This window comes from Silurus meridionalis, chromosome 17 (genome assembly GCF_014805685.1).
Source record: "Silurus meridionalis isolate SWU-2019-XX chromosome 17, ASM1480568v1, whole genome shotgun sequence".
In the NCBI taxonomy this organism is placed as follows: Eukaryota; Metazoa; Chordata; class Actinopteri; order Siluriformes; family Siluridae; genus Silurus; species Silurus meridionalis.
The window spans coordinates 7,818,986-7,836,439 of NC_060900.1; the positions used below are offsets into that span (position 1 = coordinate 7,818,986).

A 17,454-nucleotide genomic window follows, 5' to 3' on the forward strand; every position below is an offset into this window, starting at 1 on the left:
TTCTAATTGATCTTTTTACTCATGAATCTTCACTCAGTACCCCATAATGACAACGTGAAAACAGAATTCTGAAAATGTCTGTACATTTCTGAAGAAATATTACATGTAAATAAGTATTCAGACCCTATGCAACAGAACTTAGCTCAGGTGCTTCCTATTTCTCCTGACTTCTCTTTTTCGTTTCTACAAATTGAGTCTACCTAGGAGGCCTCACAGCTGACAATGCAGGTTGGTGGTATCTACTTAACACAAACATACAGTTAGCAGTTCAACAGCAAGCAGAACAACATTAGAACACGGTTTACCACTATATTCAGACTATATTCATGTTTTTATGTGAAAGTCTGCATTAGGACTGCAACATAACATGAAAAGGTTTGTCTCAAGTCTCCTTCCATGAAAAATTGATACTTGATTTTTCTTGATTACGCAGTTGCTTTTGACCATTTAGTACAGTTATAGAAGACAAATGATTTGTAATTGCATGAGTTTGGTTTTTGCTCGTGTCGCCCCCCTAAAAATTTAAAGGTATAAAATGTGACAGTTTTGCAAAAGTTCCGTTGATTGCTTTTTAATTAAAAATTAGTACAAATTAGTGCTAGTTTTTTCCTGAAAGTAGAGTATGGTATTCAATAAAACAACATATAAATCAAATTCCCCATCTCTGCCTGGATGCACTTCAGTATAGTAGTCCACAGCTGCTTTCCTTTCCAAATTCTTCTGATCTCAGTTGGAGTAATGTGAGACCTCAGAGGTGTGCTGAATTGTCCGAGTGGGGAAAAAAAAAGAAAAAGTGCAGCTCCACAGTTTGGAGCATGGCCACACACACACACACACACACACACACACACACACACACACACACACACATCAGGCTGAGGAGAAGCACTGAACACTTCATCACTCGAGCAGGACGTCAGACACAATCGCAGCTCAGATGGAAAGCATAGGAATGAAAGAGAAATAGATGGTGGAGAAGTTGAGCACGTGCTGTTTGTGGGTACACTTTTGGACGTAGACATGGTGCGGGGAAAGGAAGAGCTGGCTCTGGTTGTGGCACTCGGGCTGCTCGGGGTGTTTTTAGCAGCCATGCAGCAAACCACAGCTTTTCCTGTCTGGGCTTTTGAGGTAAGGTGTGAGTTTGGACAGTTTCTCGTGTTAAACGGCTGTGGAACCACCACATGTATGTGAAACTCAAAAACCATGAATTGACTTGTCACTGATTTTTCTTGTGTCGACTTCTAAATTAAGTCTAACCTATTTGAGCTGAATGGACACATTATAACTCTTATCATCAAAGTGAAAATAACAGTTTAAAACCTTCTGGAGGATAATTAAAAATAATTAGTGAAAATTGTAAACTTGCTCAGGTGAAACCAATCAACTTACAGATCAAACAGCAGGCTAACTGTTCCATCTGACATCAATTGTAGTGGTTTTGATAACTTCAGAATAAAACCAGCTGTTTCTTGAAGAATCCATTGTTAGTAGTGCATGGTACTGCAAAGATTTCACCATGGTTGGAAAAGTGCTTAGTAGAATGTCACAAGTTAGGAGAAGACCACAAAAAGATATTGAAGACATTAGCTACCACTTTAAGTATTGTTCAGAACATAACTGAGAAGTGGAAAGCGTATAGTACTACCAACACATTGCCTAGATCAGGCCATCTGTCAAACTGAATGACCAAGCCAGGAGGACATTTATCATAGAAGCTACCAAGAGTCCAGAAGCGACTTTAAAGGCTTTACGGCTTTAACTGTTCAGTCTGAGCACGTGACAACTATCTCACAACTTTGCACAGAGCTTTTTTTTTTATTATTTTATAATTTTCAGAATTGTTGCCTTTTTTTTTTTAAATAGCTTGATGAGGAAAAGGGTTTGATTTCAGGCTGTATACAAATAAAGTAACTATTTCATAAGGGTGTGATGATTTTCAAAAGGCACTGTATGTGAACTGATCATGTAAATCTTTTTGCATGTTGATTTGATTTTTTAAATGTAAATATATCTTATATTTTCTCTTTAATCTGATTTAACCCCATATTTCATATTTTTTAAGTGTAGAATGGTGCAAAAGTGTTATAATATTAATCCAACCATATGAACTAGTAGTAAGGTAAGCAATAAATTAGATAGATAGATAGATAGATAGATAGATAGATAGATAGATAGATAGATAGATAGATAGATAGATAGATAGATAGATAGATTCACAAATCTGAAAAACACAAAAACTTCACAAAATTCAATGAAAACTTCTGATACAATAACCACAACTAGAAGAACATAATAAAATACTAAGTGACACGAGATAGATAGCAAAACAAATCCAAAGGACATAACAGTTGTATTCATACACAACAGGGGGACTCCATACACACTAGCATGAAAACTGGAATAGCACTTAATGAAGTGGGTTTTTTTAGTTTAGCTTTAACAAGTGAAATATCACCAAGACTTTCAGGGTGAGGGAGCTATAACTTTAGTATAGGAATAATGATGTTCAGCAATCTGCTCTTCTGAAGCTGGCAGAGCACTTGGGTATTTAAATAAAATATATAAGCTGTTAAAAGATTAAGATTTATTGCATAGATCTTTAAGGTAAAAAAAATTGTACAGTATTTTTTTCTTTTAAATAATGTATTACACGCTACTAAATTCAACGTGGTTAATTTCCTAAAGCTGAACATGACCTCTTTTCTGCAAGAAAAACTCTTTTATTTGGTGGCTCTTGTGCCTCTAAGCACCCAGATTCAGTGTAATATTGTAATTCAATAAGGTCAAAAATACAAATGGATGACAATCCATAACTTACCACTGGTATGGTGTTGATCACACCACAAAGAATACTTTTAGTGCAATTTTGCATATAATTTACAAGCCTCTGGAGCTGAACACAAATCTTTTACCATTTCTTTTCAAAATCCCGATCCACAGGGCATGAGAAGACACTGAATAGGTTCAGAAAGATGAAATGTCCTTAATCACATACTATAACCTTCAAACTCACAGGATCTTAAATTTTCCACCAATTAATTTTTAAGATCCTGCGAGTTTCAAGGTTATAGTATGTGATCAGCTTCCTGAACCTATTTAGTGTCTTCTTATGCCCTGTGGATCGGGGGAGTTATCCTGGTAGTGACCACGCTTTTCACATTCCAAAGGCTCAGTACTTTGTTAACATACGTAAGGTTTAACATACAATATGCTTTTATGATCTTCAGATCCAACTTGGCTTATATTTTGTGGATTTGCAACGTTCATTTAACACTGGGATGTGGTGTTTTTGATTATTATTTTTCTTCGATTCCAAACCATAATCAGTAAGGGAAGCAAAAAAACACCAGCTAGTAGTTATCCAGTTATCCTGCTTAAACCATAATATTTAGTAACAACAACAAAGCAGAACAGGTAAGTCGTTTCTAGAGGGTAGGATGTACGTCTTGTGATTTTTAAATTCATTTTAAAGAAGGAAACTAGCAGGAAACTACTAACATATAAACTAACATATTAATTATTCAAATAAAGCACAACTATAATGGCATGAGCACTTTATACCTTACGCATTTAACGGACAGGTTCTGCTCAAGCTCCCAAAAGTTTATTTGAATTCTCAGCCTTTCAGTCAGAAAACACAAATCCATAGCCATATCACTGTTGCATTTACTTATGTGTTGCAAACAATTGCAGATTAATCCACTGAAATAATAGGTACAGTGCATCCGGAAAGTATTCACAGCGATTCACTGTTTCCAAATTTTATGTTACAGCCTGATTCCAAAATAAATTAAATTCATTACTTTCGTAAAAATTCTACAAACAAAACCCATAATGACATTATGAAAGAAGTTTGTTTGAAATCTTTGCAAATGTATTCAAAATAAGAAATGAAAAAAATGTGATTTTATGTATATATAAGTATTCAGAGCATTTGCTCAATACTTTGTTGTAGCACTTTTATGTTTCATGTCTTTTTGAGTATGACGCTAAAAGCTTGGCACACTTGGGCAGTTTTCCCATTCTTCTTTGCAGAACCTCTCAAGCTCTATCAGGTTGGATGGGGAGCCTCGGTTCACAGCTATTTTCTAGTCTGGGCTCTGTCTTGGTCACTCAAGTACATTCACAGAGTCGTCCCGTAGACATTCCTTCCATTGTTATCTTGGCTGTGTGCTTATGGCCGTTGTCCTGTTAGAAGATGAACTGTCACCCTTCTTCTGGAAGGTTCTTCTCTCTCATTGGAGCTCTTTCAGAGTGACCATCGGGTTCTTGGTCACCTCCCTGACTAAGGCGCTTCTCCCCTGGTCGCTCAGTTTGGCTCAAGGAAGAGTTCTGGTGGTTACAAACTACTTCCATTTACAGATGATGGAGGCCACTGTGCTCACTGGGACCTTCAATGCTGCAAGAATGTTTTCTGCTCCCATCCCCAGATCTGTGCCTTGATACAATCCTGTCTCAGAGGTCTACAGATATTTTCTTGTACTTTATGGCTTGGTTTGTGCTCTGACATGCACTGTTAACTGTGGGACCTTCTATAGACAGATGTAATCCTTTCCAAATCATGTCCAATCGAACGAATTTAACCACAGCTGGACTCCAATCAAGTTGTAGAAACATCTCAAGGATGAGCAGTGGAAACAGGATGCACTTAAGCTCAATTTTGAGTGTCATGGCAAAGGCTGTGAATACTAATGTATGTGATTTTTCTTTTTCAATTTTCTTTTTCCATTCGCAAAAATTTTGAAAAAACGTCTTTCACACTGTTATTATGGGGTATTGTTTGTAGAATTTTGAGGATAATAATGAATTTAATCCATTTTGTAATAAGGCTGTTACACAACAAAATGTACACATGTAATAAATGTACAGGTACATATTGTTGAACATAATTACATAACAGCCACACAATTGAAAAGCTGCAAGGCTCGCTTTTTTCCTTCCCACAGTCCAGCTGGACACCAAGAGAAACAATGTTAACTGAGACTTTTTGATTTTGCAATAAACTTTCCTAAACCCAAACGAAGTATAGTCTGTCATGTCCGTATGGAAAGACTTTTGCGAATGCTGATGCTGAGCAAATATGCTTGAGAACTGTGACGGTAAACATTGCTTGAGTCAAGTGTAATGTCAGGTTCAGGTTTAGTGGTTCCTGGCAGACTTCATGACAGGAGGGTCTGTGAAGTAGCTGCACTGTTCATGTCTTTGTTTGATCAGCGAGTTCCAAGACTCTGTGTGTTATTTTCAAACCGTGCTTTAACTTGCAATTTGGGGTCTTTTCAGCCTTAATCGTTGTTGTTTTGATTTGTGTAATCAACAAAAAAAAGTGTTTTAGGTGACATTTGTTAACACCTTTTCTTAAGTTGACTATTTTGTTTTCTGAAGCAGCAAAACTTGGTTGCATAAGTGGGTTTCTGAATTCTATCATATTGTGGTTATTAACGTTTATTTCATTGTATGTAAAGGTGACTTCTATTGAAGGACATTCAGAGAATTAAATATGGTCACTTTCCTGTATGAATGCTCTATATATTTAGCAATATGTTTAGTATACACTCATGGACCCCTTCCACGTGTACACATTTGGCGTTCATGTAATTAAGCAATCGCCTGATCATGTGGCAGCAGCACAGTGCAAAAAAATGAAGCAGATGCAAGCCAACAAGTGGACTATTTCAAAACTGCTGATATCCTAGTATAACACACAATATTTTCTCAACTTAGAAGTTGTGCATCCATTGACAAGCAGTTCCGTGTTTAGAATTGGCTTTGATACGGAAGATTAGAGGAGCTTGAACAGACAGGAAGTCTGCAATAACTCAAATATTCACTATTTACAACCATGGCGAGTAGAATTAGCTCAGAACGCACATGAGGATAAACCTTAGGACTACCTATTTGTATCAGTTAAGACCAGGTTGGACACAGGCTCTTATTCTGAAAACTGGATAAAACATTACCTGGTTGTATAATATTATTAGTTTCACATTCAAAGTTTTGCAAATAGTTCCTCTGAACAGTCCATGAATAAACACTACTAGTCATGCGACATTCCGTGGGCTCAAGCTGCAATCCAAGCTGATCCCTCTAAAGCAATCCCGGCGTCGTTTGAGGGTCCGACACTGCCACGCTTGCCTTGGATTTCGGATGTCATTTTCCATTGACTTTCTTTAGGAAAAAAGAGAACACATCTGCCAAGAGTGCAGCTTAGAACAACAAGCCTGAAAAAGCATGTGATATAAAGCCAGGCTAAATGGTCTGTTTTGGGACTGTTTCCACTCAGGAATGTCTCCTCTCCCACACTGGTCCAAAAAAAAAAAAAAAAGCCGTCTGTCTTCTGTCTTTCTCTATAAACTGCTGTTATCAGTTTCTACAAGAAATCCAGATGGGTCATATCGACCAGGGGATTCGCATGATGGAAAGTTCATCACTACGCATTGCAACACATATAGACATTGTTTCTGTATGACTGTTCGTCTAAGATATTGAGTTTGAAGGTTTCTTTTGTAACAACGTGGAAGAGCTTGACATCTTATTCCAAGTCTGTAAACTTATAACCCAGACACTTTCTGGCTTTTGCTCTGAGGTGCGATGTGTGTTTGTGTGTTCCAATGTAGAGAACTTTCAGTATTAGGTTACTCTTGCAGTCGTTTGATTATTAGACACTCTTTTTGCCATGTAATAAAAATACATCAATAAATAAAGATTTCCTGAAGAATCTCTGTAAAAAAAAAAAAAATGTCTTTGTTTTCATATTTGCTCAGTAAACTTTCAAAGCCAAATGATTGTTTGCCTTTTATGGAATGTCTTGTGCGCATGCGAGAGGCCGTAGTGGGGACCGTTCCAGTTGAGCACCGTGATCAAAAATTTTTATTTCCCCTTGCTTGTTCCAAAGTTGCGCTTGCCAGCTCGTGAAATGACAAAGCCACCCAAATTTTCGTCTGTCATCCTCGGAGAGTTACATAAGATCCACGTGTAGCGCACTGCTTCAAACATGCAGGCTAACTGCAGTGGATGTTTCAGTTGTACCAATATCCTTTATGAATGTCTTTCATTATAGCACTGTAGCAGGGCTAGTATTGGCCGGCTCTAAGCTTCTATAATTCATCTTTGTTTAATACAACTGCTGGGTCGGCATGTCTACGGCGTAGCGTCAAAGAAGCCCCAGTCTTGCATGTCATATCCATGTATGAACGGCATAATAAACAGCACTCAAGAGGATTTCACATTGATTTATTTATTTTTTTTAGTTATAAGATCATTAAGAAATCATTCGCTCATTTAATGCTGTAACTGAACATGAACACATTCACAGATTAAAGAACAGGTACTAGTGTTACAGACAATATTCTGCATTTTTCACACTATTCTAGAACTCCCAAGAAATTTTACCAGACACTCACTAGAAGTGTACATCAGGACTGGGATCTCAAGGTTTGTTCTAGCAGTAGTTTTTTTACCTCGTACATAAGCATACAGCGTTTATTCATTCATCTATGCTAGATTCATGCAAGACCCAACTAGGCTGCTAGTTTATTACATAAAGATATTTGTTAAATAATATTTGCATAATGAGAAATATTAGATACCCATTATTTTGTTCAAGATGCTATCACTTGCTAGGATTAATGTCTTAACAGGGCTGTTTCTAGGCTTTTTTTGGCACCCCAGGCGAGATTCCTATTGTCACCTCCCCCCTTGGCTCTGCCCTCCCACCACAATGCTTCACCCCTACGCCATACAAATCATTCACAACCCTCTATGAAAAAGGTTAAACACATTTAATAATCACTGCAACATGGCCTGTAATGCCTTCAGAAACGCTTTAACACTAACATTTTGCTGCTGAAATGTTCCGTGCTAATATGCAGTGTCATATTGTGCTTGTGATGATGGCGCGTCAGCCATCAGCTTACAAAACAGGTACTAATTAGTAGCATGCCTCCATATTTTGTCCTACATCTCTATTTCTCTTCCTAACACCAGCGAGCAGTATCGACAGAGAGACTACTCAAATAATTGCAGCAATCATATGTCAAAATAGCAAAATAACAATAAATACTACTACTACTACTACTACGAAATAATAATAACAATAATAATAAAACTCTCGGTGGGGCAGGGGGCTTTCACTGGTGCCCCCCAGTTGTTTGCGCCCTAAGCAACCTCAATGCTTTTGACTCCAGACATAATCTTTTAAGCAACTCGGGGGGAAAAAAAAAAGGCTGGCATCATGTCATACACATGTTAGAGATAGTGAATAGCATTTTGTGGACATCTGAGGAATTACCAGTGGTTTTTGAACATCCCATTTCATATTTAGTCCCTATTTGCTGTTAAAATAACAACCACTCTTCTGGGAAAATGTTCCACTAAATTTTATAGTTTACATGTGGAGATTTGTGCTCATTCAGCCAAAAATGTGTTAATAAAGTCAGGAACTGATGTAGGGTGAAAAGGCCTGGGGTGTAGTCAGTGTCCCAATTGAGCCCAAAGAGTTGAGGTCAGAGCTCAATATCAGGCTACTCAAGATCTTCCACTCCATCTTTCCCTGAAGGGACATTTTATGCTACCCCATCCAAAGACACAAACAACTGTGTGCCTCCAACTTTGTGCTAACAATTTGGGTAATAATCACATATGGCTGCACAATCAAGGTGTCCCCATACTTGTGTCCATACATTGTACTTCTTTTAAAAATAAATGGTCAATGTATCAGCTCTTAGATTAAATACCCAAAGGAATTATTTTTTCCTTTCTTTCTGTCCACAATGATTCTCTATACTGCAACAGTGCTAGCAGCTACCTCTGGACACAAAGCAGGTCCCAGGCAGAAAGAAAAGCCACACAACATTAAGGGTTATGTAACTTTTTTAAATAAAGCGTCTGTCTGTTTGCACATTTCAGTTTTCAAATCAGCTTGACTAATTCTTTCAAGATGTGCTTCTGGTTAAGAAGCCATTAAAGCCATTAGAGAAGTGCCACTATTAAAAGTGTATCAGGAGACGAGTCACGCATATCGGAGCAAACGCGTCACAGGCTTTGCCAGTTGGCTAATCTGAGGTTTTTTTGTCCAAGGAAGAAGCTCACATGTCTGGCGTTTTGATTATTGGGATCCGCAAAGACGCCCGGTCCCACATGCTTCACCTTTCCAGGAACAAGCGCTACACCCTGACTCCGGAGAAACTCAAATGGGACAAATTCAAGCTAACCTACAAGTAGGCATGCTTTAAACATTTTTTATTTGCTCATTTTTAAAATATTAAGACATTTTTGTGTTGTATAAAGTGGAAAAAAGTTAAGGTGAATGGAAAATAAGTTACATTTTGGACATTTTGCCAAACATAAAAGAGGCTTCCACAGTTTGAGCGGCATTTGCTTCTTCTTCTTTCGGCTGCTCCCATTAGGACACTTTCCAAAATCTTGTTAAACAATTTTGTTAAAAAATCCACTGCCATCTCTCCTAAACATCTCCATGATTCTATCGGTATGTCATCTGGTCCAACCCACTTTCCACTCTTCATCATCTTAATCGCTGCTCTCACTTCCTCCTTACTAATCCTATCCACTTCCTGCTTCACCATCGCCACACCATCCAACCTTCGCGCTCTCTCTCTCATTTTCCTCGTTTATCAGCTGCTCAAAATACTCCTTCCATCTTCTCAACACATTTCCATCTCCATCGTTTATTGATCTAACCTGCAGCACATCCTTTCCAGCTCGGTCCCTCTGCCTGGCCAATTGGTATAAATCCTTGACGTGCAAATTTATGTTGCTGTTTGCCACAGACTGCTGTCATTCCCAAGGAACCTGATGAACGCCAGCGACACACGCCGGGGCATCGCCAAGGCCTTTGCTATGTGGAGCGATGTGTCACCTTTCAGCTTTAGAGAGGTTCCTGATAATGAGGAGGCCGACATCAAAATCGGTATGAGCATGGATGCCCTCATATACAACGAATGCTTCAATTTCATACTCAAGGCACTTAATGGAGAGAGGCCATAAAACTGGTCTTCTTGATTATCCAAGTATTAAAAAGAGGAACAAAATAAAACTATATTTATCTCACAGAATATTTTTCTCCTCAAGACAACACAAATAACAAATGGAAAAAAAGAGAAATTATTCTTTAGAACATATAAATGTTAATAGTACTGGGAGCTGATTTGAAAAGGATCTTTATGTATTATTATTATTATTATTATTATTATTATTATTATTAATATATTCCTTTGTACTTAGGAATTCAGAATATGATGTAAATGTGATGCAGATTCATTGGGACACCCCATCTGTCCTCTTTTCATATTTGGAACCGAGTTGTACATCTACCACTAATTCAATTTCACTTAACAAACAATTATATATAAGAAATTCATCAGAATAGCAAACCAGATTCATCCCAGGGAATGTTCACCTAAATTCCTGGCCTTAATTGCAGACATAATTTTTACCATATTATGTCTGGAAACTATCACAACCAAACACAAGTGAAAAGGGCATAATTTCCTCCATTCATCTGAAATTGTTCGAAATCTCTTTCAGTGACAGAAATGTGGATCAGGTCCAGATTTTGTGCCACATCTTTGCTTTTGAATTGTTCGTCAGAAAGCCAAAATACCTGTGGTTTGGCCCAAAAAACCCCAAACGCAAGTTGGACAATAGAGGCATAATGCCTAAATTACGTGAGGGATACGGGCTTTGCTCAAGGGCCCACAATCTGACAGTTTCAAACTCTTCAGCCATCATTGGCCTTTATTATGTTTAAACAAATAAACTTGAAATTATTTGCACCAGACCTCGAAGATTGTTCTTCATTAATGATGATTGTAAACGTAAACTAAACACGTTCATGTGTTGCATTCTGTTGAATTAGTGGGGGTGGAAGGCGCACACACACAAAATCAAGTTTTGACTAATATTGATTTTTGTTCTGCCAATAACATACTTTCCGAAATCATAAAATATTGTTTTTGCTGGATTTTTAACAAAATTTTACCAGAATCTTTTTAAATTTGGTTACTTTGCCTTGTTATTCAGCCAAATCTCACATGATAATGAATCAGTGCAACACAACACTTTGGTAAATGCGATCAGATGTCTAAATACTAGTTAAGCTGGCTTTTACAAGTGTTAAGAAAGATAAGTGAAAGAGATAAGTCTAATCAAGTAAGTTTATTATCAGAACCAGCTGTCAGAATGCCCATAATGCTTATGCACTGTTGCATCATTAAAAGGTTTAAATACATTACTTCGGAAAAAAAACATATCAGTTATTTAGTCAATATATATGAATTGTTAAAGCAGGGATTATTTCTCCAGTGATGTAAAAGTAAATACAGATAAATGGAATGACCAACGGATATACGATGACGAGGTGCCACACCGAAACTGAACTTTATGTGACTTTATACCACAGGGTGTTGAGACAAAGATGGTTGTGGAAAATGCTGATAATCAAAAATGCTTTTTCTTCCTCAAATGTAGAATGAGTTTTAGGTTTAGAGCTCGGTGGAGTGTTTTTCAATACGGTTGTGGGAAAGGAGACTTTAAAATGCTAAAACTTTCAAGACTAATATTACAGTAATCCCCCACTTTACCGTGAATCTCGGTTTATCGTGGAATTGCATTTGGAACTAATTTGTTTGGTTTGATAGACCAACTTATAGGGACTTGTTTTTATGGAGCTTTATGTTGAAATAATAAAATGTATTAATAAAAATATCATTATTTATTATAAAATGAAGTGAAAGGTTAATACAGTACAGCACTGTATACATTAATAGCATTTTTGGGGTGAATTAGGATTCACCACCGCGATAAACGGGGGATTATTGTATAGCAAAAACGTTTAAAATGTGACCAGGCGATGGGCTTTGTCAGGTTGCCAAACATAATGGTTGAAAGCGACTCTATATGCTCTGTTTTATGCCCATGTGGAATTCATTAGAATTAAGCAAATCTTAATCCTGCCTTGTAAATTAACTTTACAACCTGAAAAAAAAACACTATTAAAAACGTAATGCTTTTAATGGATGTTTGAAAACACTTGGAATGATCAGAACCAAATGAAGTGGGGATTTTGAATTTGCATTGCGTTGTCTACTGCTTCTGAGAGATGAACGTCAGTCATGGGCCAAATCTGAGGACTTAGTATGTACCCCAGGGCCTTTAAAGATTGTGTTGAGTTGATCTATCGTCTATATTCGTCAGCCTGTGTATAAATACAAGCTCTCCACTTCTTTTTGGCAGGCTTCTACCCAGTAAATCATACAGATTGCCTGCAGTCCTACCTGCATCACTGTTTTGATGGGATCACGGGTGAACTGGCTCACGCTTTCTTCCCTCCAACTGGAGAGATTCACTTTGATGATGATGAGTACTGGGTTTTAGGGAACATGCGCTTCAGCTGGAAGAAAGGCGAGTAAATCAAATACTCCTCCTTTTCCATGTACAGCAATCTCAGATTCTCTGGCCTCTGTTTGGGCTGTTCAATTCCACACTATAATTTTACCAGAATTAATCCCAGATTTTTTTTTTTTAATTAGGACTTGGTAAATGCAACATTTACAGCACCAGGCAGTTACCCCCAGTTGGAAAAGATTAGACATTGATAGCTAAATGAACGTAAGCCCACTGAACGTGTGGCATGGTTGCTGTTTTTTTATTCCAAATCTTGGCTGTGACTCCTAAGGAGTAAGGAGTAAATGATGTAAATGTCCCTGGCAGACTTGGGTAACTAAATGTTTAGCAAATGTTTAATCTCAGCACGCAAGAAAAACTAAAGCAAAGCATTCCTTAAGAAATTTGAGCAATAGGCATTTGGACACAATGCAGAACAACATTATTAAATTTTATCATGGCTCTTGATCATATACGAGGTCACAATATCAAGGTCATTATCCATACTCTTAAAATAAAAAAAAAAAAGGAATAGGCATTAATAGTAGACCATAAAATACTATAATACACAATATGGACAAAAGTATTTAGACACCTTTTCCAGCCATACAGTAGGAGAATTTGTACTGCAATGTATCTCATCACAGTGCCCTTGTGCATGAAAAAGATATGGTTCACATGGGTTGGAGTAAAAGATCTTGCATGGCCTGCTATAGAGGCCTTATCTCAACCCTGGATTATTTGTATGCATTTTATGGTGCGGTCACATGATTGGCTATTTGAATAATTGCATAAATTACAATTTTTACAGAACGAATGAGCAGTAGCACTGCAGAAAGTGTAAATTTTGCCCTTTTGTGTGATTGTTTTTTGAGCAGGTGTCTGGCTGACTGACCTGGTGCACGTTGCAGCTCACGAGATCGGTCATGCGCTCGGTCTGATGCACTCGCAGAACCCGAAGGCCATAATGCATCTCAACGCGACGCTGACTGGCCGCAAACTCATAACGCAGGACGACGTCTGGGGACTCCAGCGGCTGTACGGTGCGCAGATAGAACAGCTGGTTTCATTTAATGCAGGAACAGTGTGATGGTTTAGCCAAGACAGAGACTTGTAAAATGCATCCTGACTCAGTGCTTAGTAAAGACTGTGGAAATGCCTTGGCGTGGAATCCTAACGTTATCAGAAATGAGCTCAAACATAATCACGTTTTTCACTGACAGTCAGCAGACTTTCAGAATGCCTTCGAACTACTTAATTTCTATGACATGTCCTTGTTCTCTACTTTCTTCTTGCCCATCTCCCTCCCCTACTGATTCTTCTGTCTCTCTCTCTCCAGGATGTTTGGATAGATTATTTATCTGTCCCGCTTGGGCCAGGAAAGGCTACTGCGAAAGCAAAAGAAAGCTCATGCAAAAGCACTGCCCTCACAGCTGTGACTTCTGTTACAGTAAGTTAAGAGTTTTACAGAAATTCATTACAAATTTATAATCTGGGAAATCTGGCAATTCCTTAGCCAATCACCTGCCAGTTACATTGTGCCTTGATCTCTGCAACAATCTTATTAAAATTTCTAGAAGCAAAGATGTTTTTGTTCTTGCAGAACACAAAAGGAAAACTCAGAAATCCAGAGCAGTAAAATGCAGTTTAGATTTGACTCTGATGGATTTTAGTATGTTCCAGTTCCTGCCACTGAAAAATGCATTTTTGTTTTGTTTACTTTTGACCAGTAAGAAAAATATCATGAATGTTAATGGTGTAGTTTAAAAAATGCCTTAAGACAAGTGAAAAAAGCAGAGAACCATTTGGCCTCATGAAGAAGTCTTGGCACCATGAACGTACAAATTGTAAACACCTTTATGTCTTCATGCACTTTCTTTTTCTTTGCTAAAGTCTGGTTAGACTATCAGATTATACGAGCGGATTTCATTTGCTAATGTAACTGGCAATAAGTCGGATAGCTGGCAAATATTGGTTATGATGCGTTACATTTTATTTAATCGCTAATCAAAATCAGAATACTTCAATAATCCCATTAAGAAATTGTTCGGTTGCAGTAGCTCACAGTAAAAGATTAGCAAAGTTTAAAGTAAAAATAGAATATAAGAAAATATATACATATTAAGTGAAATGAAATGTGTAGCAGCATGAAATTAACAGATGGCATAAAAGTCAGACTACAATAATAGTTATAAAAGCTTTTGTAAATGTAACTATTGTTGCACTAAAATCATTGCACATATGATCATTGCAATATATAATCATATATCAGTCTGTGTGTGATGAATCTATATAATACACAAGTTTCACTTTTTGTATTGAATTGCTCAAATAAATGTTTTTTAATGATATTCTAATGTATTGAGATGCACCTATAATTATATCTATATTATTTATATTGTGGAGCAGCTTTTTAACACTCCGAGGGAGGAGTTATGCAGTTTGATGCCCCCAGGCAAAAATGATCTACTGTGGCTCTCTGTGGTGCATCATAAATATGAGCAGTAAACTTGCAGGGGGCAAAAAGGTGTAGTATTTGTTGTAGAAAAATCAAGTTCATTAGTGACTTTTACACTCACTTTTTTTCTTACACGTTTACACTGTTCAGTAAATTTTGCACACTTCTGCTACTTTTTAAACAAGAAAAGCCTCTCACAGAAACCAGGGGATGTAGCTCAGTGGGCTCATGTATGAGGTCCTGAGTTCAATCCCCAGCATTTCCAGGGCTGTACTTTAAAGCAACGCCCCCCCCAAAAAAAAGGACAGGAGACGGTATCTTCATGGTTAAGTCATTGGCCATTGGCTCCAAAGGTCAGGAGTTCAAATCCCGGCCACACCACTCCCAGACCCCTGAGCAAGACCATTAACCTCCATATCCCCATATTTATAAATGCAATTAATTTTAATCACTCAATAAGGATAAGAGCAAATGTCAAATTGCAGAAATGGCTCAAAGCTTCCCACCACCACTTTGATTGTCTCTAACATATTCATCACAGAAAGGGTTGGTCTTTTGATGATCGAGCACTTTTCATGCCAAGACGGACTAAGCTTCCAGAATAAATTTTATTAGCCAATACATCCTTTCATTTCCTAAATATAAATGACTTTGTTTTATATGATCGTGTGTCAATGTTCAATGTCTCAATTTTCAAATTTCAATGATCTAGATTCTCATTGAAATAGTTGGATAGTTTAAGCCACTTGTGTGTTTATTATATGGAGGAAAAAACTAATAATAGTGAACTGCTACATGTGTTGAGATTTAATTAAGTCCTTGGTATGTTCAAAAGCCTCAAAGGATGCTTTCCATTTTCACGTTTCCAAATAGTCTATGCAACTCTTTATAATAGTTTTCATATGACGCCATGGCATTCAACTGAAGCATCTTCTTTTCATTTGAACAAAGGACAAGAAAAAAAATGGCTGCTGTTGCTGAATCCATGTGCTTTTTTTTTTCTTTTCAGTGACCACTCCTTCTGGTCTCTAACAGATAAATATTTGCCTTTGTGACAAAAATTTTTTTTGAGAACCGCAATCCATTCCTTGTAGGACTGGGGGGAAAAAAAAAAAACCTAAAGATCCCATTAAGTCATGGTGCTGGCAGGCTAAATTCAGCAGAGTAGATGAACTTGATGAATCCAAAAATATTGAAACACGCCCATATTCTAGAGTGGAGGGAAACATTTTCTCTTCCAGAAGCCAAGACTGGTACGAAACGCTGAAATTCTGTTTGCTTGGAAGAAAAAGGCAGTTACTAGTCTCGTTCTCATTGCAGTCAGGGTGAAATTTGGTCATTCTGGGAACATGTTTTGCATGATTACAAGCCACTGAAATCCCAGTATGAGGCTGGTGGGCTTCAGACGCATAGTGATCAGCGTCGTCTGGAGCGCCACCAAAACATCTGCGGTAACTATAACTTAGAAGTCGGGAAAAGTTTCCAAATAATTCCGAATCCAACAATACGGAAGACACGATCGTTCAGGTTCAGAACTCACATCACAGTGGTTGCTCTTTTTCTCTTGTGGCTTAAAGCTTGGGAAACCTGGTCAGGATCCAGGACGTGAAGACGAATCCGGTTAAGAGTTTTAAATACATATGTTGCAGACGTTAGAGTATTTCATATCAGTGCATTTTATTATGATTACCGTTATGTCCAAACAGCCTTCCCTTTTCCTACCATCGCCCCAACTCCAAAGCCACCTCGGACCAAACAAAAGCTGGTTGCTGAGGGAAGGAAACTTACCTTCCGATGTGGAAAGAAAATTGCTGCAAAACAAGGGAAAGTGGAGTGAGTGTGTTTTTGTTTGTTTTACTTTCATTCCAAATATTAAACAGTGATGAGTAAGTTTTGTACTTTTTACATTAACTGTACTGATCTCATTCTAGAGGTATGGGGATTTAAAAAACAAACAAACAAAGCACTGTATTTTCAAGAGATTTACGTTTACCTCCTAACCCTCACGTCTCTGATCTGTGTAGCTGGTATAAAGACGGCGAGCTGCTGGAGTTCTCTCACCCTGGCTACATCACCCTGAAGGATGATCACATCAGTATCGTAGCTAACGCAATCAACGAGGGTACGTACACTTGCATCGTGAGGAAGAAGAACAAGGTTTTGACGACCTATTCGTGGAAGCTACGGGTGCGCTTCTGAGGATGTCGAGCCACGGCACGAAATGGTACTGACAGAAACCACGGATGTTTGGTTTTGTCCCATACGAGTGCTTCGTTCGCTCTGCTACCGTGGAGTCCTCATTAAAATAAAATAAAATAAATTTAAGTCTGTGATCAAGTGCTGTAAAAGAGAAGAAACGGGATACAACCAACAGCTTAAAGTTCACCACAGCACCATGGAAACCTCACTTAGTCAGGCACATATTCCTCCAGATTCATACATAAAGCTATCGATAATTATGCTGTCAGGGTTTTTTTTTTTTTGGTTGTAAATTTGTTTCCTTAGGTGCTAAATAAAAATTTATTCTGGAAGAGTTGTGGTTTTTCTACTTATTGTTTATTCTGGAAACATTCTGAAAGAGAAACACATTGAATATA

At 37.8% G+C, this 17,454-nt stretch overlaps 1 protein-coding gene and 1 long non-coding RNA gene across 4 annotated transcripts; one reads left to right on the forward strand and one right to left on the reverse strand.

Annotated features, from left to right (window-relative positions):
* The first annotated feature begins 836 nt into the window (after nt 1–836).
* mmp23ba (matrix metallopeptidase 23ba) lies at nt 837–17,388 on the forward strand. 2 transcript variants are annotated; one of them, XM_046870642.1, is made up of 8 exons: nt 837–1,128; nt 9,076–9,215; nt 9,786–9,925; nt 12,250–12,417; nt 13,278–13,442; nt 13,739–13,849; nt 16,564–16,690; nt 16,882–17,388. In XM_046870642.1, the coding sequence occupies exons 1-8, from the start codon at nt 1,021–1,023 to the stop codon at nt 17,054–17,056; spliced, it is 1,134 nt and encodes a 377-aa protein (XP_046726598.1). In that variant the 5' UTR covers nt 837–1,020; the 3' UTR covers nt 17,057–17,388. The 2 variants fall into 2 exon arrangements, with proteins under 2 accessions (XP_046726598.1, XP_046726599.1); XM_046870643.1 differs by having other exon boundaries at nt 838–1,128; nt 9,080–9,215.
* On the reverse strand, nt 13,856–16,975 carry LOC124399604. 2 transcript variants are annotated; one of them, XR_006928262.1, is made up of 3 exons: nt 16,851–16,975; nt 16,548–16,668; nt 13,856–16,444 (listed from the first exon to the last, which is right to left on the reverse strand). It is a non-coding gene; the product is annotated as an uncharacterized LOC124399604 (long non-coding RNA). The 2 variants fall into 2 exon arrangements; XR_006928261.1 differs by lacking the exon at nt 13,856–16,444 and having other exon boundaries at nt 16,516–16,668.
* Nucleotides 17,389–17,454: the final 66 nt, after the last annotated feature.